At 43.4% G+C, this 24,571-nt stretch overlaps 1 protein-coding gene across 1 annotated transcript in view; it reads right to left on the bottom strand.

Annotated features, from left to right (window-relative positions):
- The window catches only part of Hdac1 (histone deacetylase 1), a 30,720-nt gene extending 7,943 nt beyond the window's left edge, over window positions 1-22,777 (bottom strand). The window contains exons 1-4 of the mRNA XM_010621560.3: window positions 22,523-22,777; window positions 16,377-16,489; window positions 7,525-7,642; window positions 1,457-1,531 (exon numbers count right to left, since the gene is read on the bottom strand). Of these exons, the coding sequence (XP_010619862.1) occupies window positions 1,457-1,531; window positions 7,525-7,642; window positions 16,377-16,489; window positions 22,523-22,571 (355 nt within the window). The 5' untranslated portion in view covers window positions 22,572-22,777. The remainder of the gene's footprint in view (window positions 1-1,456; window positions 1,532-7,524; window positions 7,643-16,376; window positions 16,490-22,522) is intronic.
- Window positions 22,778-24,571: the final 1,794 nt, after the last annotated feature.

Genomic DNA, 24,571 nt, shown 5'->3' on the forward strand with positions numbered 1-24,571 from the left:
ATATATATAATATAACACAGATGTTGTATGTGATATGTTCAGACATATAAATATAAAAGGATGGATATAAAAATTCCAAAATAGAAACAGACGGTGTGAATGTAGATGATTTTGCTCTATTTCTATGCATGTTTTTGTTTTCTGAGGTTATACTTAAGTTTTTGTTTTCTAAGAGAAGGATGGATACAATGATTATGAGAAAATATAGTCGCATACCACAGAACATTTTGGTCAACAGACTGAATATAGAACAGTGCTCACATAAGATTATAAGGGAGCTGAAGAATTCCTATTATCTAGTGGAGCCATAGATATTTTTTCCTTTTTTTTCTTTTTTACTAGTATGTTTGTGATATATATAATTAATATATTCATTGTGGGGAAGTTCTTTTAGTTGTAGGCACCTTAATGTAGCACAAAGCCTTACTTACATGTCTGTGGTAATGCTGGTGTAAACATACCCACTACAAAAGGATAGCACCATTACTTAGACATAAAAACTGGCTGTTACTAGTTGATGTATTGCCTGTACTGTACTTATTACTGCGGTTTTAGAGTACTTCAGCTTCATACATCTCATGATTATTGCATCTCTTCATTTCACTGCTTTTCTGCTGCTTTCCTCACCCCAGCACTGGAGATTGAACCCTGTTTTTTGTTTTGTTTTTTTTTTTTTTGTAACCATGATTGAACTTGGGCCCTTGTAGTTGGCGGAACCACTGAGCCAAATCCCTGGCCCTGAACCCTGCTGTCTCTCTACACTGAGCTATATCCCTAGCTTTTTAAATTTTCTACTTTGAGATAGGACCTCGGTAAGTTGCTAAGTTGCCCTGGCTGGGATCAAACTTGCTTTTCTCCTGCCTCAGCCTCCCAGCATTCTGATAGATATCAAAGCAGGTGCTACCATGCCCAGTTCTGCTGCTTGACTTATCCACATACTGTTTTGTTCATCATGGTTCTAGGGGCACTAGGCTACGCCATATATATAAACCAAGTGGCCTTTGTATGCAGTTACCACATAGATTTGTCTATGCACACACACTCTTTGGATTCATAAAATGGAATCACCTAAGGACATATTTCTCTGAATGTTCCCCACTGTTAAGCTTAAGAAAGGGCAAAATAACCCTAAAGGTAACCCAGAAGCTACAGTGGGAAGTGGGAGACCTGTGCGAAGTATTTATGACCTCTAAAAGTAAATACCATATTCTTTCACCTCCAGAGAACTCCTATATATGAGACCTCTCGGTAGGAAAGGTCAGTCAAGGATCCTGTCAGTACCATGTCACAGACCGAGTGTGAGTTGGGATTGAACCAAGGACACCTGAGATTTAAAGTAAAAGCCCACAGCACCATTCTCCACCATCCCAGCTCAGCACTCAGGACAGTGGCCTAAAAGGCAGACCACACCACAAGAGCCCAGCACAGCCCCTGGGGAGGGATGTATATTCCTTACCAACAGAGCCACCAGTAGACAACTGACAGAACTCAAACAGGCCATCAAATACTGGACAGTCCTCACCAACGTTGACTTGAAAGAAATAAGCAAAAGGTTAGTTTCCACAACTTCTTTCAGGCTTTGTTTAAATATTTACGGGATGATGGGGAAAACAGAGAATTTAGATTTGGAAGGCTGAATTCTAGTCCAGGCTCTACTACTTACTGGCTGTGCAACTTGGTCAGGTTGTTTCACTTCTTTTCTTTTGTACCAGGGATCAAACTTGGGACCTTGTGCTTGCAAGGCAAGCAGTGGAACCACTGAGCTAAATCCCCGGCCCTGTTTCACTTCTTGAGGGTTAGTCCATTATCTACTGGTACCCATCTCACCCAGTTATTGAGAAAATTAACAGAAAGCTTTCGATTTTTTTGCTTTTTAGTACTGGGGATTGAACCCAGGGCTTTCACACTAAGCTACATGCTCAGACTTTATTTTTTTAGTTTGAGACAGGGCCTTGCTAAGTAGCTAAATTGCCCAGACTGGGAATGAACTTGTGATCCTCCTGCCTCAGCTTCCCAAAGTGTTAGGATTATTGCTATGTGTCATCATGCTGGCTTTTTTGGGGGGTGCTGGGGGGGGCGTGAAACAAGATCTCACTGTGCAGTCCAGGCTGGACTTGAACTCAATATAGAGCCCAGGCTGGCCTCAAACATGTGGCAATCCTCCTGCCTCAGCCTCCCAAGTGCTGGGATTACAGGAGTGGGCCACCACACCCAGTTTTATTTTCTTTTTTGTGAGGTGGGATCAATCTATGCTATGTTGCACAGTCTAGCCTTGAACTCTTTGGCTCAAGTAATCCTCCTGCCTTACCTCTCAAACAACTGGGACTACAGGTATGTGTCAATGCACCAGGCATCAGAAATCTTACGTGAAGAAGCATTTAGCAACTTGGAATTGCTGGTTTCTTTCTTTCTTTTTTTTTGGTACTGGGGATCGAACTCTGCTCCTTGTGCTTGCGAGGCAGGTGGCGGCACCACTGAGCTAAATTCCCAGCCCAATGCTGGTTTGTTTCTTGAGGGAGAAAAGTTTATCTTCTTCCAGCCTGAGTGTGTTCTTGAACCTCACCCCAGCTGACCCACAAGGAAGAGAGCAGAGATTTATGCAACTGTCATTCACTGAGTGCCTACAATGTGCCAGACATTGCCAAATGCTTTAAGTATCAGATGTCTCTTCCACACAATATTCTTTTGAATTTTTATTTTTATCAGTATATGTTTGCAGTACATAATGATTACATTTATCATGGGGAGTTGGTAAGTGTATATAATAAGTCTTAATTCTTTGTACACCTTTTTCCCCTCTCTCACTGTCACACAATCTAAGGTAGGATTTGGTCCCTTCTTACAAATAGAGAAACAACAGACAGGTGAATTGCTAGTAGGTGGCAGAGGCAATCAATACTCAAGCCACAAGCCTTGGCCCATCCATCCTAAAAATCCATGGGAATATACCCTGGTCTTCCTACAAGTACTACGATGTACACACTCTTGGCTGAACCTCACAAACCTATGAGCGAGACAAGACAGGTGTCAACCCCACTGTGCAGAGGAACAAACAGATCCAGAGAAGCTGGTGACTTGCCCCAAGCTACATAATCAGGCAGTGGCGGACTCAAGCAGCACTGGCAGCACTCCCACAATCCAGTGCTCTTTTCACCACACTCACAAGTGACAACTGGAGTAAAATTCTGTCAGGGCTATGGGGGTAAAAGTCCAAAGCAGTACGTGATGTGGAAACACATGCAAACATGAATGCAAATGAAAAAGATAGGAAGGAAAGAAAGCACACCTGGATGACATAGACTCAGAAAGAAGCAACCCTACAGCTCCAAGCCTCCTCTCACAGAAAAGGAAACCACTGAGACATCAATGATACACAGGAAGTTAGAGGAAAGAGTGAGGTTAGATGCTTATACGCTGGACTCAAGCCTTAGTTGTTTTTTGTTTGTTTGCTTTGAGACAGGGTCTTGCTATGTAGTTCTTGAATTCACTATGTAGTCCAGATTGGACTCAAATTCAGTGATCCTCCTGCCTCAGCCTCCTTAGTGCTGGGATTAAAGGTGTGCACCACTATGCTTGGATGCCTCAGCTTTTTTATTATACCTGCTCATATCACTAAGGGATCCCAAAGTAGAGCAAGGAAGAGGAGCCCCGGAATAGAGAGGGTGGAAGGAACCAACATCTCAAGACACAGGTGAAGCTTCAGATTTGCAGTAACTCTGGCGCTGCGCTAACTTGGACGGGCTCTGAGGAAGAGTGGCTGCGCAAGGGAGCAGCAGTGGGTGGCCCTTCCTCACCTCCTGGGCAAATACTGAGAGGCTGAGTCAATAAGACTTTGGACCCTGGGTCAAGCTATTTATCCACTGGTATCTGACCCTCCTTCTGGTCCTACCTCCTCCTGCAGTGGATTCCACTTCCCTGGGTTTCCAAAGTTTCTTTGTATTCCCTTTTGGGATGGGAAGGACCTGTGGGAAGGACTGGTTGGTGTTTCAGACATTAAAAATATTTCTCTTCAGGTACCAGTCCAACATGTGGCTCCACAGCCAGGCCACCTACTCCCAGCTCAAGGAGCTGTGGTGCTATACATGGGAGGCAGGGAAATGGGAGGGTAGACACTCACTAGAGCTAATCTGCGGCCAGGGAGGACTTTGATACGGCTTTTCCCTTTCCCTTTCCCCACCATACTTTTCTCATTCTCAGCCTTGCTTGACATCTAAGGGAACAACACTGGGTGAGAAATGGGAGAGTGAAAGTAGGTAGAGAATGTAGTATAAGCACACTGTAGAAAGAGATGCATAGTATTAAACACTGACTTCAGGACAGCGTCTGTTCATGGCAGGGTGGTCATGGAACTGGGGGCACTGGAAAAGGAAGAAAAGGGTATGTGATCAAGGAATGGTACCTAGGGACTTCAATTATATTATGTTTTCTTTCTTAGGCTGGGTAGTGGGTACAAGGATGTTCATTATTTTTTAAAGTTTTCCAAGTGTGTCTGAAACATTTTGTATGTACCATAAAAGTACACACATCCATACCAGGCGTGATGGCACACACTTGTAATTCTAACACTTGGGAGGCCGAGGCAGGAGGCTTGATGTGAGGTCAAGTCCAATGTAAGCTACATAGTGAGTTCAAGGCCAGCCTGGACTACAAAGTGAGACCCTATCTCAAAAAATTTTAAAAATAATAATATAAAAGAAGAACTGTATAGTCACCCTTCAGTATCTATGGGGGATTGGTCCCAGGGCCTGTGTGTGTGTGTGTGTGTGTGTGTGTGTGTGTGTATTTTTGGGGGGTTTTTTGAGACAGGGTTTCACTTTATAGTTCAGGCTGGCCCTGAACTTACTGTGTAGCTCAGGCGGCAATCCTCCTGCCTCTGCCTCCCAGTGCTGGGATTACAGGCGTAAACCACCATGCCTGGCTCCAATATATATATATTTTAAATATCTATCTTTTTTTTTGTGATGAGTCTTATCATGTTGCCCAAGAGTCCTTGAACTCCAGGACTCACGCAATCCTTCGGCCGCAGCTGCCTGCTCCACAGAGCCTGGCTCCTCATATTTACTTTGATAATCTCTGGATTACTCTTTAGGAAATTACAAGAAATTTGTATGTGACCAGTACAGATGCTTTTTATTTATTTATTTATTTTTAATTAATGCTTGACTAAATCCACAGATGTAGAGTCCAGAGACAGAGCAGGCTGACCGTGCTCCAGAATCAGGAGGAGGGTTCCATTCTCTGTTCTACGACCCCTTGCCACGTGACTCAGTCATTTCACTTCCCTGGGTCTTGGTTTATGGCTGCAGCACGGATAAGAATGCCATTCAGTTATTCATTACCCTAGATCCCTTCTGTTGTGTTTTCACCATGAGCCCCCTGTTCTGATGATCCTTTCTCCAAATCACATTCACCTAAGGTCCCCACCCTTATAAATTAAATATTAGGTCAGAATTTCTGATCAGGGCCTTGAAAGTCTCAAAGTCACTACAAAGAGTTTACGTTCCAGCCAAGAGCAAAGAAACCTGAACCTGAGTTATTTGGTCTTTTCAAAGGTATAACTGCCTAGATTAGAAGTTAGTAAATATTAAATACAAGATCACGAAAGAGCTCTTAAATTTGTTACTGTCTTGGTAAACACCACAAGTTATAAAGCACTGCACCAAGTTCCATCTGACATGTAACAGGTCAGTAAAGGGACCTTGAGTTCCTTAGCCTCATCCCCGTCACTATTTCCAATGAGAAAATTCTCAGACCTTATTTTTTCATGTACCAGCTAAATCTCTGGCCCATGAGGGTCTAGTTTTTTGTCTGCCTTGACAGATTTACAAATAACAAAAATAAAAGCCATAATAGCAAAGGCTATTTACTGAGAGTAGACACCTTGGATATAGTAGGTCATTTATCCCTCAATCTCAACTATGAAACAGATATTACTATCTTCCTTCTTTTTTTGGTCGTTGTTTTGTTTTTTTGGACAAGGTAGTTCAGGCTGGCCTTCAACTCACTATGTAGCCCAAGATGGCCTCAAACTCCTGGCAATTCTTCTGCCTAAGCCTCACGAATGCTGGGATTACAGCTGTGAGCCGCCATGCCCGGCTAATATCTTCCTTCTAAAGAGAAAAAAGAACACAGACTAGGAGGAAACTTACTCAAGAATACTTAGCTGTGGGCCAGGGATTTAGCTCAGTGGTTCCGCCACCTGCCTCAAAAGCACAAGGTCCCAAGTTTAATCCCCAGTACCCCCCACAAAAGAACACATAGCTAAGTGGCTGACCATTCAAGCTAAGAAAACCAAGCTCGTTTTCTTGCTTCAATACAACGTGATTCTCTAACAACAGCCTGTCCTTCTGAGAATAGAGCCCAACTCAGTGGTGGCAAACTGATGGCACGCCTGAGGCAGGAGGCTATTTATTATCATTGAGAGCTCTAAAAGGTTCGCCATCACAGGCCTAACCCTTGGCCTAAATGACTTGTGGACACCCCTAAAGTCATCTGCAGTGAAGGAATTAATTTGTCTCGCTTTTCTTGGAAGACAGTGAGACCCTAAGAATTCAGGGCAAACACACCTCACCCAGAGGGGGCAGCAGCAGTAAGCAAGATCTCCATAGCACTGACACCATTACCAGTGTGCAGTTATTGTAATAATGCATAACTTTCATGGGACTAAGACTATTCTGTCACCAGCGGTAATAAACAAGTACCACAGATTTCTTCATATACAATATGAAGTGCCACAAACCAACCAAAACTTCTAGACGATATTATTACATTGTTTTATTGTATGAACCTTAAGGTATTAAGAGACAATTTCCAAAACAACACAAGGGAAAAAGCTAGGTGTGATAGTTTAGTCCCAAATTTGAACAATTTTTGGGGGGGCCATAGCTAAAAGTAATCCCAATTCCTATAAAGTAGGTGTGATTTGTGAGATGGGACCTGCTCTGGAGTTTCAGGACCCAGGCACAGGGGTAGAATCACCTCATGTTCAAATTTTATCATAAGGAATCAATCACAAGTAACCTTTAAATTCTGAATTAATACACAATCAAAGCAGTTACAGGTGGACGGAAATAAGAGATCACAGGGCAGGGGATGTAGCTCAGTGCCTCTGTGCCTGCCTGGCAAGCACAAGGTCCTGAGTTCGACTGCTGATACAAGACAGAGAGAGGGAAGGGGAGGGGGAGGGGAAAGGGGACGTGAGGAAAGTGACTTGCGTAGTCACTTAAGATTTAGAACTGAGTCCTGTACCTACTGTCTTTTTGAGATCAGCATTTTTCCCATTATAACGTCAGTATTCTCTGGACAGTGTTGTAAGCCTAACTGAAAAAAGCCCAACAGGTATTATTTACAATCCTGAAACAAGGAAAATCAGACATGAGAAAGAGAAGCATTTTGGCACCCTCAGACGGAAAAGGAAATCAGATGTCAGCTGAATAAGAACAAGGAAGGCGACCTGGGCCTCTCTGATGGAAAAGGAGATCTAACAAAGGGCTTGGAGGTGGGCGGAAACCAGGGCAGACTTACATCTCTGCATCTGCTTGCTGTACTCAGACATGTTATCTGGACGGATGGAGCGCAAGAATTTAATGTAGTCGTCACTGTGGTACTTGGTCATCTCCTCAGCATTGGCTTTGTGAGGGCGCTAGAGGGCAGAGGGAGAGAGGGCAAGTTAGCTTTGACCGCTGCCAGTCCTCACCTAGTCTAGTTGGAATATTTGTATTTTCTGTCCAGCACTGAACTAGGTGCTGGACAAAAAGAAGTAACTGGTTAGGTTTAGGCCACAAGAAATTTATGATCTAGTTAGGCAAATAAGATTAGCAAAGGAAACTGGTATTGGAAAACAGACTGTACCTCACACTCTGTTGCTTAAACAAGTTATATCTAGAGCCACAATTTCCTCATTTACTGAACAGGGTCCACAAAAACTATTTCGCAGGGAGATTGTAAAACTGGATAAGACTGCCAGGCATGGTGGGACATGCCTGAAATCCTACCACTTGGGAGGCTAAGGCAGGAGGATCACCCTGAGTTCAAGGCCAACCTGACTAGTGAGGCCTTGTCTCAAAAAAAAAAAAAAAGGGTTAAATCTCTTTATAAACTATAAAGTGCTTTACAAATTATTACTTCTTAGCTATAATATATAATTATGGGCCAAATGATTCTAAGAGTTCAAGAAAAAGGGTTAACTACCAAGATAGATTATGTAAAGGTACAACTTTCCAATGATGAATGTCATATTGTATACCTAAAATATATCAATAATTTTTAAAATATACCATTTAATTTTTATTTGTTTTATTTTTTATTTTTGGTTTTTTGAGACAGGGTCTCACTATGTAGTTGAGACTGACCTGGAACTCACAGGCTGGTCTCAAACTCACAGCGATCCTCCTACCTCAGCTTCCAGAGTGCTGGGATTATGGACATGTGCCACCATGCCCAGCTACCATTTAATTTTTATTTTTAAAAATTAATTAATTAAATTTTTTTTCATACCAGGGATAGAACTCACGTCCTTGTGCTTGCGCAGCAGGCACCGGAACCACTGAGCTAAATCCCCGGCCCTACCATTTAATGTTTAAAAAAGGGGTGACTAATGACAATCGAACTAGATGAGAAAACCTTTGTATCAAAAACAGTGATCACATCCTTTCCACTAAAACTTCCTCGACACGACAATTTCCTGGTCACCCCAACATTCTAATTCCACCTTCCCTCTTGAAAAAAAATTGTTGTCTTAGCTGGGCAAGGAGGTGCACACCTGTAATCCTAGCACCTGAGAGGCCAAGGCAGGAGTTCACTGAGCCTGAACTATTTAGTGAGGCCCTGTCTCAACAAAAAAATCTCTTCTCTTTCTCCCATCCCTCAAATGCAGGTCTTCTTCATAGATGAATCTCTTCTTCTCTAATTACTGGTATTTTTATAGTTTACAAAGCACATTCTATACATAGCTAACATTTATTGTTTACACTGAGCTAATCACTATTTTAGGCAATCTATGCTCTCTCATAATATCTTCACAAAGCCTTTGAAAGGTCATACTGTTACTGTCTGAATTTTACAAGGAGGAAACTACAGCACAGAGAGGGTTAAGTAACTTACATAGGGTTTCACAGCTGGTAAACTGGAACAGGAAAACAGATGTATGGCTCTAGCTACTAACTGACTCACTTAAATTTAATTTAAAGAATATAACATTAAAAGACAGCCAGGCACAGTGGCACATGCCTGTATTCCCAGCTGCTTGAGAGGTTGAGGCAGGAGCATCACCAATTTGAAGATAGCCTGGGCAATTTAGTGAGGCCTTGTCTCAAATGAAAAACTAAAAAGGGCCAGAGATGTAGCACAGTATTCCCTGGGTTCAATTCTTAGTACAGCAAAAAACAAATCAAACAAACAAAAATCCCACAGTTCCGGGGATTTAGCTCAGTGGCACCCCGCCTGCCTTGCAAGTGCAAGGTCCTGAGTTTGATCCCCAGTACAAAAAACAAAACAAAACAAAAAAACCCACAGTGAAAGAAGCAATGCTTAGCCTTAAATACCAACTTGTTTCTACCCTACTAAGTTATTCCTTACCATCTTAGCACTATTATCCATGCCATGATTTACTTCTTGCTTCTAGAAAGAACAGAATCTTAGTCTCTATTCTGAGCTCCAGATTCACAATTCCAATATATTCCATCAGCTCCACCCAGGAATCCTAGAGGCCCCTCTCCCCCTTTTTTTTTTGCTTGTTTTTTGACACTGTGTCTTGCCAGGTAGATCAGGCAGGCCTTGAACTCACAAGTGATTGTACTCCTTCAGCCTCTGGAGTGCTGGAATCACAGGCATATGTCACTGTACCCTGATCTTAGAGAAGCCTTAAATTCAACCAAACACAACAATTTGTAGAGGCTAAAAGCCCTCAAATTTAAGTTAACAGAGAACTTTTCTTTTACTACTTCTATTAATGAAATCTAAATGTCAAAAAAAAGAAATTTAAATGTCATTTTAAATTCTACCCTTTTGCTTTCTCATTTCAAACCATTGCTAGCCCTTCTTACTATACCTCCATAATCTTAATAGTTGTTCTGTTGTGTCACACACAGGGCTTCCTTCACTATGCAGCTCAGGCTGGCTTTGAACTCATCACGGAGCCCAGGCTGGCCTCGAACTCATGGTGATCCTCCTGCCCCGCTTCCCAAGTGCTGGGATTATAAGTGTGCCCCACTATACCCAGCTAATAAGATTTTTAGTTAGAAGATTATTTTTGGAGACAGGGCTGGGTCCCAATATATAGTTCAGACTGGGGCCAGGGATTTAGCTCAGTGGTTCTACCACCTGCCTCACAAGGGCAAGGTTCCCAGTTTGATCTCTGGTACTGGGGGGATAAAATTTATAGTTCAGGCTGGCCTTGAGCCCACTAAGTAGCTCAGCCTGGTCTTCAACTCGCAACATTTCTCCTGCCTCAGTCTCCCAAGTCCTAGGATTACAGACAGGTGTACACGGCAATGCCCAGCTCATTTATTAGTTTCTTTAGGGAAGAGTGTACAAGGATTGAACCCAAGGCCTTGTACACTCTTAAGTATGTGCTCTACCCCTGAGCTATAGCCAACCCCAAAACCTCCATGACCTCAACTGCATGCTCTATACTATTTCTTCTATGCTCCTTTCTCAGGTTTCCTATCTCACTACCTTCTCCACCTAGCTGCTTAAGACAGAAGCCAGAATATCACCTTTGATTTCTCTCTCCTCATCCACGACACAGAGAGTAGTTTCTCTCGAAACTACTGCCAATCTGCCAATTCTATCCCCTTCCATTCCCAGATCACCACCATTTTGTTTTGTTTTGTTTTGTTTTGTTTTTTGAGACAGGGTCTCATCGTGTGATGACCTTAAACTTACCACAGCCCAGGATAGTTTCAAACTCATAGCAATCCTCCTGCCTCAGCCTTCAGAGCTGGGTTTGCATGCATGTGTAACCAAGCCCAGTTTACCACCTTTTTGGCTTGGACTTTGGAGCAATCTCCAGCCCTGATGTAACCAGTGTGCATACATTCTCAGGCAGAGTGACTGCGCTAAAATACAAATTGAATCACATCATTCCCCTTTAAAACCAAAGGCTTGGGCTGGGGATTTAGCTCAGTGGTTCTGCTGCTTGCCACAAAAGCGCAAAGTCCTGAGTTCTATCTCTGGTACCAAAAAACAAACAAACAAACAAATAAAACCAAAGGGTTCACTATTCACATTAGGCTTGATATTTTTAACTTGGCTCAGAAAATTAGAAGAATCTCTTCTCTACTCACCTCTCAAGAATCCCCCTAAATATTTTATGCTCTAGCAGAGGAAACACCAAATTCAAAGCAGTTCTAAGGACTGGGCAGTTTAGCTAATTTGGTGCTGAAAACAAATAAACCAAACCAAAAAACTGGTGAGCAGAGGACCAACTCTACAAAGCTCTAGCTGATTAGTACTCACCAGGAGGGAATTTGGATGCAACCACACAATTCATTTAGGTCAAATTTCATTTTTTCAAAGGTTGACCATCACAATAAAGTTCTTAAAAATACTTTGTGGGTTAAACAAAACAAAGTTCAGGGGACTGAATTTATCTCTTGTACTGCACCAATATGCCAAACATGGTTTCATTTGCAATTCCCCAAGGGGAAGGTTCTCCCCTTTAGGCCTCTGCACGTACTGTGACCTAGAATAGAACACTGTTCTCCTCATAGCCCCTACTCAACCTTTAGTTTGCAAATGAAGTCAACTCCCCCAGAGCCATCCTTAGCCCCCACAGTCTCAGTTAAGTAACTCTCTAAAGTGCTCCCCTGAGAATCCTGGACTTCCCTATCACACTCAGAAAAATGCAAAGAATTATATGTGTGTAGCTGGGGATGCAGCATAGCTGAGCAGTAGAATGCTTACTTAGCACAGGTGAAGACCTGGGTTCAATCCCCAGCACCGCCAAAAAAGAAAAACAAGAAATTACATGTGTATTTGATCTGCTCTGGGAGGCCAGAAGCAGGTCAAACTTTATTCTTAGTAACAAGCACGATGCCTGGCATATAACAGCTGCTCAGTAGTTACCTGTTGACTCAGTGAATTAACTTTCACTTGGATTATTTTTGGCTCCTAAACAGTCCCATTTATACTGAGCTATATCCTCTATTGCTTTGCATATTAGTATCACAAAAATCTTCAAGTCAATTCTCTGCTCAGAAATATTCAATGACTACTTAATTCTTCTTCAACAACTCCTGTAGTGCCCCCCCATAATGTTTATGTTCATGTTCTTCTAAAATTCATTCTTTATTCCAAATCTCTGAAGGACACAGCCTATTTCAAATGTCTCTATTTTACAAAGGTAAAGCAAATCTCCTGTCTGTAATCCCAGCACTCAAGGAGCTGAGGCAGGAGCACTGCCATGAGTTCAACGCCAGCCTAGGCTACATAGTGACTTCAAGGCCAGCCTGAACTACAGAGCAAGGCCCACTCTCAAAGAAAGAAAGGAGAGAAAGAAAAGGAGGAAAAGGGAAAAAGAGGAAGAGAGGAGGAAGGAAGGAAGGAAAGAAGGGAGGGAAGGGAACTAAGAGAAAATCTTCTAAAACCCATCTTCATCCCAGCCCTCAAAATTCTGAAGATGACCTCATTCACAGACCAAAATCACAAAATACACAATTAATAAAGCATCAAGAATGATAGCCCACGGGCCGGGGATTTAGCCCAGTGGTTCCACCGCCTGCCTTGCAAGTGCAAGGACCAGAGTTCGATCCCTGGTACCAAAAAAAATATGGCCCACAGAAACAAACAAAAGAAATAGCAGAACCATGGAAACATTTAAATAAAAAAAGACTACACTTCATGTTTATATACCAGTAAATTAGAATATGCAAAAAAATTTATAATAATAAATTTTACTAAATGAAGTACTTGGGAAAAGAATCTAATGAAAGACTTGCAGGACCAGGGATTTAGCTCAGTGGTTCTGCCACCTGCTTCGCAAGTGCAAGATTCCGAGTTCGGTCCCCAGTACCAAAAAAATAAAATAAAATAAAATAAAATAAAATAAAATAAAATAAAATAAAATAAAAAAGAAAGACAGACAGAGAGACAGACCTGCATGACTTTCATGAAGGAAATTATAAGATCGTATAGAGACCACACATGGGGCACACACCTGTAAGTCCATGTACTCACCAAGCTGAGGCAGGGGTATTACAAGTATAAAGCCAGCCTGGGCATCTTAGCAAGACCCTGTTTCAAAATAAAGTAAAACATGGGCCCGGGGATTTAGCTTAGTGGCACCATGCGTGCCTTGCAAGCAAGTTCCATCCCCAGTGCAATAAATAAATATAAACAGGCAAACAAACAAACAAAGTAAAACAGGCTGCAGGAGGAGCTCAGCACTAGAGTACTTCTTTTGCATATACAAGGCTCCATGTTCCATCATCAATACTGCAATAAAAAAAAACCTTATTGGGGCTGGAGGTACAGTTCAATGATACAGTATGTGCTTGGTTAGCAGTTTGCAAAGCCCTGGATTCAATCCCAGAGTGCACACGTGCATGCATGCGCACACACACTCACACACACACAGCCTTTATTGATAGAAACTCAAATACCCATGAACAATGGAGTGGATAAATTATAGCACACTTTACAATGAAATGTTACATGATTTATTAATAAGAACTACAGCTACATGCAAAATAATGCATACTGTATGTAATTCATTTATATTTCTATCAAGTTTGGCCAAATTTAAACTATATTATTTTAGGAACCATATTTATGTAGTTAAGTTATGGTGAAGGGCATGAAAAAAATTAACAGAAAGGTCAGGAGTCTAGTTACTTCTCAGGGGAGGGAGGAAACTGATCAGGAAGAGGTATATGCAGATTTGAGATACTGGCAATATTTTATTTATAACAATTTTAAAAACATTTATTGTTGGGCCAGGGATTTAGCTCAGTGGTTCCACCGCCAGCCTCCCAAGCACAAGGACCAGAGTTCAATCCCTGGTACCAAAAAACAAAACAACAACAAAAAAACATTTATTGGTCAAGCTAAAGGAACCCTTCTGTAAGAAGTTCTTTTTTGTTGTTGTTTTTTAAGACAGGGTCTCACAATGTAGTTGAGACTGACCTCGAACTCACTATGTAGCCCAGGCTGGTCTCAACTCACAGCGATCCTCCTGCCTCAGCCTCCCGAGTGCTGGGATTACAGGTGTGAGCCACCACTCCCGGCTAAAAAGAACACTCTTAAAAAGCCTTAGATGTAGCCCAGTTTGAAGTTCCTGGGTTGAAGCCCCAGTGCCCCCCCACCCCCAAAAAGACATGTTCTCCTGTGCAGCCACTCACCTGTTGCCCAAAGAGCCATTCTCTTGATAATGGATCTCTAGCAATCAAATCATGATTAGTCCAGGCCAGTTCTAGTAATCCTATCTGCCTACACTGACAATATAAGGACAGAAAATGACCGAAGAGATGCAAGGAAAGGTCTGCAGGGAGGCTTCTGGGAAGAGTTCTTTTTTAATAAAGGAGAGGTCCCCAGAAAACTTTATGTTCTTCATTCTCAGCTGCCCTGAAAGCAATAAAAAGCTATTTGTTCCTACAGTCTGTCTGCTCCTCTACTCCCTCCTTGCTTCCCCAGGCACTGCCATTAGATCCAGAGACACAACAGGCCTTCTGGGGCAGAAGACTCATCTCCTTTTAGTCTCTGGGATGGTGAGAAGGATCCTGCTGTTGCTAGGTTACTCAAGCTATTGGCACAGATTGTAACACACTCTTACACTGTAAGACAACATAGGCCCCAAGTCCCTCTTTATTTTTTTGTTTGGGCTCTTACAATAGCCTCCTGACTGGCCTCTCTGCTTCTAAAATACATGCCTATTCCTATCTTCCTTTCATTTAAAACTCTTCACTTGTTCCTCACTACCTCCCAAAGAGGTTAAACTAGGAAAGATTGAATCAAATGTAGTCCAGATATGCTTATATGTTTTGTTTATACCCAAGCTAAAAAATTAAAATCTTGATCCAACATTAATACTGAGAAACTTTACTTGAGCAAGATTTCCAAATTCTCATTCTTTTTGTTGTTGTTGTTGTTTTGAGACAGGGTGATCCAGTCAACCAACAGTGATCTTCCTACCTACCTCTCACCTCCTACCTACCTCGAGCTGGCTGATCTTTCAGTTTTAAAAGAGAATATGAGCTGCTTGCGGTGGCATATGCGTATTATTCCAACACTCAACAGACTGAAGAAGGATCTCCAGGAGTTCAGGACCATCCTGGGATACAAAGCAAGGTCTCATCTCAAAAACAAAAGATAATAAAACAAAAGCTGGAAGATCAAGGGGGTGTGGTGGCACTTGCCTTAAATCCCAGCACTGTGGGAGCCTGAGGCAGGGATTCCAAATTCAAACAGCCTGGCGAACTTAGTGATTTAAAACTGTCTCAAAAAATAAAAGGGTGTGGCATGGTGGGCACGCCTATAATCCCAGCACTCGGGAGGCTGAGGCAGGAGCATACTGTGAGTTCAACCAGCCTGGACTACATAGCAGTTCCAGGTCAGTCTCAACTACATAGTGAGACCCTGTCTCAAAAAAAAAAAAAAAAAAAAAAAAAACCCACAAAAACAAACAAAATCAGCTGAACCTGAGTCAAGAAGTTAGTCAGACTCTCTGCTCCCTAGTAACTAGCGTTGGCATCCAGTTCAACATGGTCTGTCATTCTTGTTTTTTGTTTTGGATTTTTTTTGCAAGCGTTATGGGTTTGATTCTAGCCCACCAGGGTTACTTAGTACACCACATACTATTCCTGCTGACTGCTCCACCTTTACCTCCTGGCACTTACACTGTCCATTTGCCCACTGAGCTACTTATATTTTTCCCCAACACTGTATTTTTCTTATCTTTTTTTGGTACTGGGGATCGAACTCGGGTCCTTGTGCTGGCGAGGCAGGCAGCAGCAACACTGAGCTAAATCCCTGGCCCGTTACCTCTTATCTTTTTGCCCATGTTCTTCCCTTGGTCTAGAATGCCAGGTCCCTCTTGTAACCTAGGCTAAATTCTATTCAATCTTTAAAACCCTCCTTAGATATCACCTCTAGGAAACAGTCCGTAACTCCCTCGGTCCTTCCCTCTTTATCTCTACATCTTAAACATTCTTTAATTGCTGCATGTACACACAGCAGCATACTTTACTTACTTACATGTGGGTCTCAGCCCTAGAACAAGCTCCATAAAAACGTGTACAGTACCTGCTACAGAGCCACTCAACACATTCGACTGTGTGAATGTTGAGTGAATGGGTAGCTAAAGAAGCGAAATAATGAATAACACAAGGGGAACTCGAGCTGATGAGGTAGGGCAGGGGTAGTGCTCCTAGTTAACTCACATAGATTTCCATCTTTCGGTAGAGGCCATAGTTGAGCAGCAAATTGTGAGTCATGCGGATTCGGTGAGGCTTCATTGGGTGGCCTTGTCCATAATAGTAATTTCCAACATCCCCTGCAGAACAGTGACAGCTTCAGTAACAGAGACACACATTCCCAGGAGAGCCCAGGAATTTTTACAGCAAACTCCCAGGCAAACTGTCTTTCTAGCTCATTTCTAGTTTCCAAGATTCTCTCCCACTTTGAGGAAGGGTAATTACAGATGAAACAAAACTAAAAGCAAGGAACCCTAGTGAGGTCAGCACTTAAGGATGAGTCATAGGCACTAGAGAGGATGAGGGGTTTATTCCAAAACTACCCGGAAATAGCCATTAGTGGCAGCCACCTCACTATTTCTCTGAGGAATTCCCTCCCAAAATAGAAAGCCATCCCTACTCGGAATTATTATAAACTACAGTTTGCCTCTTATATACCATGATATTTATTGATGTTACAGCACTTTTGTTTTTTGTTTTGTTTTGTTTTTTGGTGTTTTGAGACAAGGTCTTGCTATGTAGTTCAGGCTGACCTTGAACTCACTATATAGTGAAGGCTGGCCTTGAACTCACAATTCTTCTACCTCAGCCTCCCAATGTTGGAATTATCGGAGTGAGCCACCACACCCAGGCCAGTTGTTTTCATAATCCACAATTCAAATAACATCACTCCCCTGCTCAAAAATCCTAATGGCTCCCTATCTCCTACAGTAAAAGGAGTGAAGAATAACTTTAGTAGGCCGGCCCTCACAGACTTGTTTAATCTACCTTTCTGCTTTATCTCCTGCTATTACCACCCTTAAACTTTCCCTCAGTACAGACACATTTATTCTAACTCTTTTTGCCACCGACTAAAGCAAATACACCTAAGCTGCCTATTTCTTTCCTTCTTTCCTTTTTTTTTGTACCAGGGATCGAACCTGGGACTTTGCATTTTTGAGCCAGGCAGCGGCACCACCATGGAGCTAAATCCCCAGGGAACTGCCTATTTCTATAAATAAAAATATTACTGGAAATACCCATGCCCATTAATTTATTCACACCCAAGGCAGTTTTCATAGCACAGTGGCAGAGCTTAATAAAGTAACTGCCACAGAGAGCCAGATGGCAAAATAAAGCCTAAAACATTTCCTACTTGGCCGTTCACAGAAAATGTTTACCAAGGTGCGCTCTAGACACACCAGATTATCAACACCCTAAACATGGCATTCACCTTTGTGCCAAAATATTCTTAGTTCACACTGTTCCTTAGGCCTGAAATTCTCACACTACAATCCCTAGCTCAGTCTCCAATACTCCACCCCACCCCCTTACAATCCTGGGAATTGAACCCAGGATCTTTGCAATGAGGTACATCTCCAGCCCTTTTTACCTCTATTTCTTCTTCTTCTTCTTTTTTTTTTTTTTTTTTGATACCGAGGATGGAACTCAGGACCTTGCACTTGCAAAGGCAGAACCACTGAGCTAAATCCCCGGTCCCATCCCTTTTTGAATTTTGAAACAGGGTCTTATATCTACAGATTAAAAAAAAAAAAAAAAAAAAAAGTCCTCCAAGATGAGGTAGAGGTTTAAAAGCACCTGGTGGAAAAAAAGGGATAGGCTTTGATCTCCAGTACTCCTTTGCCTGTCAACCCTGGACCCAGCCAAGGTTCAGACCTAGAGAACTAAAATAGCTTATCTAGAAAGCTAACAAGTACGTGAGGGTAAACCTGGAGACACTGCCTTTTCTTAAAGAGTTTTTAATTGGGTTCCTGAGACTTTAAAAGGAATAATTCCTTGTATTTAGATACTACTTCAAACTTTTTTTTTCAGCACTGAAGATTGAACCTAGGACTTTGCACATGCTAGACAAGCACTCTATTATTGTACTATACCCCCAGCCTGTTATTTTAAAGATCTTTCCAGTGCCAGGCTTGGTACACATGTAATACACATGTAATACACAAGTAATTCTGGTACTTGGGAAGCTGAGGCAGGAGGATCACCACAAATTAAAGGTCAGCCTGAACTACATAATGAGTCTCAAAAGACAAAACAAAATACTTCCCCATCACTGTTGTTGTTTTTTTTTTTTTTTTTTTGATACCAGGGATGAACTCAGATCCTTGTGCATGCAAGGACAGGGCTGAAACCACTGAGCTAAATCCCCGGCCCTCCCATCACTGTTCTTATAGAAATTGCTATCATTTTGTTTTAATTATTTTGGTTTTATAGTAAAATTACCTGAAAGAAGCCAGGGATTTAACTCAGTGGTTCTGCCACCTGCTCACAAGCTCAAGGACCCAAGTTCAATCCCCAGTACAAAAAAAAAAAAAAAAAAAAAAAAAAATTACCTGAAAAGTCAAGTGACTTGCCACCTATTACAAAACTTTTGAGTGGGAGAGTCAAATCTGAGTCTCAACCAAAGTAACCTCACTGCAAAATTCAAAGATTTTAAAAAGTCTACCCAGGGCCAGGGATTTGGCCCAGTGGTTCTGCCGCCCGCCTCTCAAGTATAAGGACCGGGAGTTGGATCCCCGGTAGAGGAAAAAAAAAAAACAACAAAAAAGTCTACCTGTGGGCTGGGCATAGTGGCGCATGCCTGTAATCCCAGCACTCGGGAGGCTGAGGCAGGAGGATCCCTGTGAGTTCGAGACCAACCTGGGCTACACAGTGAGTTTCAGGGTAGTCTGAACTACATAGCGAGACCCTATCTCAAAAAACCAAAAAAAAAAGTCTACCCACATGCTGGTTTAGTGGTACACACGTGTAATCCCAGCACTTTGGAGGTTGAGGCAGGAGGATCACCATGAATGAGTTCAAGGCCAGCCTGGGCTACATATTGAGTTCAAGGCTAGCCTGAACTTCATAGTGAGACCTTGTTTCAGAAAAACAACAACAAAAAAATAAGTCCATTTCCTTTTCTAAAAACAGATCACTCCACTTTTCCTTTTAAGGGAATCTGCCCATCCAGTGTGTAGCTAGCCTTGAACTCACTACACAGCCCAGGCTATCCTTCAACTTCCAATCCTCCCAGGCTCCCAAGGGCTGGACTTATTGGCATGCACCATGATGCCTGTATCCACTTTTTCTTCTCCTAAACTGGGAATGTCAAGATTATAAAAATGCAAAATGATATGGGTAAAAAAATAAAAAAAATCATAGGTTTCATCCTCAACTTGATCCTGCACTGCCCAGCAATCCTTCCAAACTTATTTCCCTAGTTCCCTCTTTTACGACACCTAATTAAACTGCCTCTTTCTGATTCCTAAATCCAGCAACTGCAACTGCCTTCCCTCCACCTCTCAAGGAAAGAACGACACCTATAAACTGCCTCTTTCTGATTCCTAAATCCAGCAACTGCAACTGCCTTCCCTCCACCTCTCAAGGAAAGCAATATTCTCTTACTTCATTTTGGGCACTCCCTCAACCCTCCCCACCTTCTTATCCACACTTTTTTTTTTTTTTAAAGGTACTGAGAATTGAACCCAGGCCTTGCACGTGCTATGAAAGTCCTCCACTACTGAGCTACAGTCCAGCCCTTCTTCCCTTTAACTTACCTACATTTGAACTTTTCCTTGCCACCTGCTCCCTCATTACAAAAGAACCTCCGTTTTTGTTTTGTTTTATTTTTGGTACTGGAGGAGGCAGCAGCACTGAGCTAAATCCCAGACCCACAAGGTAACTTCTTGAAAGCCAGTGTCCCTACCTGGGCTCTGCTTTCCATACCACCTGGTCTCCTCCTAAGCCTCCATTACTACCAATCTCTTTCCTGTATCTTCTATTTCTCTTTCACTTGTTTTCCATAAAAATTTGAATATCTTCAACTGAAGCCAGGTGTGATGTGGTGGCACATGCCCATAGCTCCAGTACTCCAGAGGCTGATGAGGCAGGAGAATCACCACAAATTCAAGGCCAGCCTAACCAACGTAGTGAGTTCAATGCCGGCCTGAACTACATAGCAAGATGCTAGCTCAAAAAAGGTGCACAGGGAAGAGGGCAGGAATTTAGCTCACTGGCACTGCACCCGCCTTGCAATCACAAGGTCCTGAGTTCAATCCCCAGTACAAAAAAATAAAAGAAATATGCTCAACTCTTAGCAACTACATCTCTTCTTTATCAACAACTCTCTCTCCTTGCCTTACAAAAGCTTCTTTTTAAAATTTTTCAATCTGCTATTTCCTCTTCACCTATCCATTCATCCTAAAATCTACTGTAATCTAGATTCTATCCCAACCCTTGCCAACACTGGCCCACTCCCTCCCTCCTTCGGCTTCTGCAATCTAATATTTTCTATTCACTTCTCAGGACCACTACCTCTATACCCATTATTCATTTAATTACTAAATATTTGAGAGCCTACTAAAAACTAGGTACTATTTTTAGGATTGGGGATAAAGAGGCAGACAAGGCATTGTTCTCTCGCTCAGAAGCTCACTGGCTGCAAAAAATGTGACCAAGCAAATGAACAATTTCAACACACAGTGACAAGTGCTATGACAAAAAATACAGACCATGAGGGCCATTAGATTTTTCCTCAGTCCACTTCCAGAATTTTACCTTGGATCCTCTTCTCTTTCTACTCTATCAACTTCTTTAGTGATAACATTCTCTTCTGAACTAACTAAAATTTCTATCTGTATGCTGACAACTACCAAAAATCTGTCTTCTAAAATGTAGACCTCAACAGTCAACAGCCAACTGGAGGCCTCTAACAGCATCTTCCATTAACATCTCAACAGCTTTTCTTATTTTTTGGTATGGGGGATAGAATGGGACCTTGTGCAGGCACAGAACCACTGAGCTAAATCCCCAGCCCTCAACAGCTATTTCTAAAAAAAAAAAAAAAAAAAAAAAAAAATCCAAAGTTCTCACTGGGTCAAGGTGGTGAGGCAGGAAGATCGCCATGAGCTCGAGGTCAGTGGAACACACAGTGAGTTCAAGGCCAGCCTGAACCATATAAAGTGACCCCGTCCTCAACAAAACAAAACAAAACACCCCCACAAAGTTATCAATTGACACAGCCTTCACCAAACACCCGTTATTAAATTGCCCACACCCTCTCTTATCCCTATATTCACTAATTTAATTCCTGTCCCAGAGTAATATTTCTAAAGTATAGATGTGATGATGGCATTAGCTTACATACATCTTCAATGATTCACAAGTGCCTTCATAATAAACTCCAACTTCCTTAGGACAGTATGCTCAGCCCTTCCTGATCTGGTCCTTATTTAACTCTCAAGTCTCACCACTTACAACCCTTCCCTCTATCCCGCTCCCACCTTCTACGCCAGACCCCCAAGTCTTTGCCTCAGCCATACATACTGGACAAAATACCTGTGTCTTTCAAAGGTGCTATCGTCTCCCTCGCCCCTAATCTTGCTGTTACCTTCCCTTTCTTGTGCCCGGCTAATAATTCTCGTTCTTCAGGTCCTAAGTGAGATGACACTTCCTCCCCGAACTTGACCCTTGGGTGCCTCTTCTTGCTCCTCGACACGGAGCTCTCTTCATTCCCGAAGGCCGGAGGGACCTGGGACGCTGCCTAGCTCCCCCTTTAGACCGCGAGCTGAATAGGAAGTGTGGTTGAGATGAGCCCCCTGGCCCCAGCACCTAAACCCCTAGAACAGAATAAACTGCTCCATAAACTTTTGTTCCACGAAAAGTTGTTCGAACGGATTGCATCCCTCTCTTTCCAGCCCGGGGCCCTATTTCCCAGCAGCAATTGCAGGCCCTGCTCAGAGCCTGGGGGAGGGGAAGCGGGAGACCAGTCCGGCGGGGCTCTCTCCAAAAGCGACCGGGACGGCACGGGACTCCCGAGAGAGACACCCTTGTGTCCTCAGAGGGGAAATCCATCCTTCAACAGCCTCCATCAGACTCAGCCTCCTCTCCAGGAGTCCCGCTCAAACTCCCGCCATCAGACTCCCGTCAGAATCTCCCCACCACCACCACCTCAGGCTTCCCGGGCGCAACCCCTCTCGGCCTCAGCCTCCTCCCTCAGCCTCGACCTCCTCCTCTCAGCCTCCTCCCTCAGCCTCTCCCCAGTGCCCAGCCTCCTCTCTCCGATCCCCTCGGCCTCGCTCTCCTCGATCCGGGCGGCCAGGCCCCTCCCCTGCCGCCAGGATGGGGCTCACCGTCGTAGTAGTAACAGACTTTCCTCCTGGTGCCCTGAGTCTGCGCCATCTTGCTGCCTCCAGTCCCTCCCGTCAGTCCGTCGGTCCGCCTGCCCGCGGCTTAGCTCAGCGGCCGACCCCAGGAGGGAGGGGCGGTCCTCCAGCCCCGCCCGTCCCCTCCCAGGCTCACCTATTGCCGCGCAGCCCGGGCACCGCTCCAGCCAATCAGCTCGCGCAGGGACTGGCCCGGAACTCGGCGGGGGGCAAGGGCAGCCCAGAGAGGCCTCCGAGGGCCCCCCTGGGCCTGTACCAAGGTTCGCGACAGAGGGGTGGGGGAGCTGCCCGAGGACCGTACCATCAACCCCGGGGGAGGGAAGCAGCCCGATAAACTTCACAGTCTCATTACGTTGTTGGAAGCGTGCTTTGAGATCTGAGGCCAACTTTCTAATTTTACTGAGACTCAGTGGAGGCCTACAAATGAAAAGTGACTTGCGTAAGGTCACTCAGATAGCGAATAGGCTGAACCTAGATTCGAAGGACGGTTTGAAGGAGGAAAAAAATAAAATGAGAAGACAGGGAAAGAAAACTGGTTTGTCAAAGGCCCACTAGGGGCCAAGTGCTCTTAGTTATTTCTCACAGCAGCTCCGGTGGAGGGCTTTTATCCATCGTTTTGGAGATAACCTCGCGATTGCCTGCGCGGAGCCACACACCTATAACCCCATACGAAGATGGCAGGGTCGAGGCCAGCCTGGGTAATTAGGCCATTTAGCAAGATGGCACTGACACGAAACAAAATAAAACACAACACAAAACCCTCAGACCTTTGTGAACTGCTGAAAGCCTTTTCAATTGTATAGATCTTTCGAATACCCGCTCTGCATCAAAGGCCCAAAATGGCAGAACCCAGCCTTTCTAACCCCAAAGCCTGTCCGCATGACACAGGGACCCAGAATGACTATGAAACCTTTAGACAGCAGGAAATTGGGTTGTGCCATCGTAGGAAGAACAGAGTTCTCAGCCCTGGCTTGTTAACATTTTGGGCTGGATGATTCTTCACTATAGGGGCTGCCCTGTGAGTGATAGATGTTTATCAGCATGCTTGATCTCTACCCATTAGATACCAGTAGCACCCCACATGTGCACTGTGACAATAAAAGTTGTCTCTAGGGCCTGGGATTTAGTTCAGTGGTTCTGCTGCCTGCCTTGCAAGTAGAAGATCCTGATGTAAGACTTGAATAGGCTAAAGTGACTCCATGCTAATGGGCCAGACTGTGCTTCTTCATATGCTAATTGCTACCTTGGTTAACAGCCCACCCAGGGGCAAATGGTTTGACAAAAGCTGACCCTAGAACATTTCCTGCATAAGATAAGCAATGTGTTTGCAGTCTTGTTCTGTGAATTCCCTGACTCTTTGTTTAGTAAAACCTTATAAAAAGTACCTCAGCCCCTGAGCAGTTGCCTCTCTGAGCCACCTGGCTCCGGGAGTGCCGTCTGGCCAGACTAATAAAGGTCTTTTACCATCTAGGCTGGTGTGTTCCTTCCTGGGTTTCTCGGTTCTCTGTCGTGTTCCCGGAGCCTCGCTGGGTGTTAGGGCCCAGCATCGTGGAGGCCTTTTGGCTGTTCACGCTCCGTGGAGTGGAAGTGAGACTTTAGGTCTTACACTGAGTTCAATCCCGGGTACCCAAAGCAAAACAAAAACAAAAGTCTCTAAACATTGCCAAATGTCCAGGGTGAAGGCAGCTAGATGAAGTGTAAAATTGTCCCTTCTCCTCCCTTTGAGAATCACTGCTTTAGATGGTAGATGGATCAGGATCAACTGGTCATTACTTAGAGCTGAAAGACCAAAAAGCACTTGCTGAGCTTTTAAAACAAGTTACAACAACCTTACTATTTGGTGTTTACTGCTTGACCAACATTCTGCTAAATTAGCCACATACCTGTGGCCTACAGTCAATAAGATGCATTTTATGCCTTTTTAAAAAGCACTTAGGGACTTGTGTTAGGCACTTGGGAACTGCATTTGAGACTTTAGTGAAAAGGTAACAGAAGTTCTAAGACTAGGTGGTTCTA

This window comes from Fukomys damarensis, unplaced genomic scaffold (genome assembly GCF_012274545.1).
Source record: "Fukomys damarensis isolate Sample0158 unplaced genomic scaffold, DMR_v1.0_HiC HiC_scaffold_23, whole genome shotgun sequence".
NCBI lineage: Eukaryota > Metazoa > Chordata > Mammalia > Rodentia > Bathyergidae > Fukomys > Fukomys damarensis.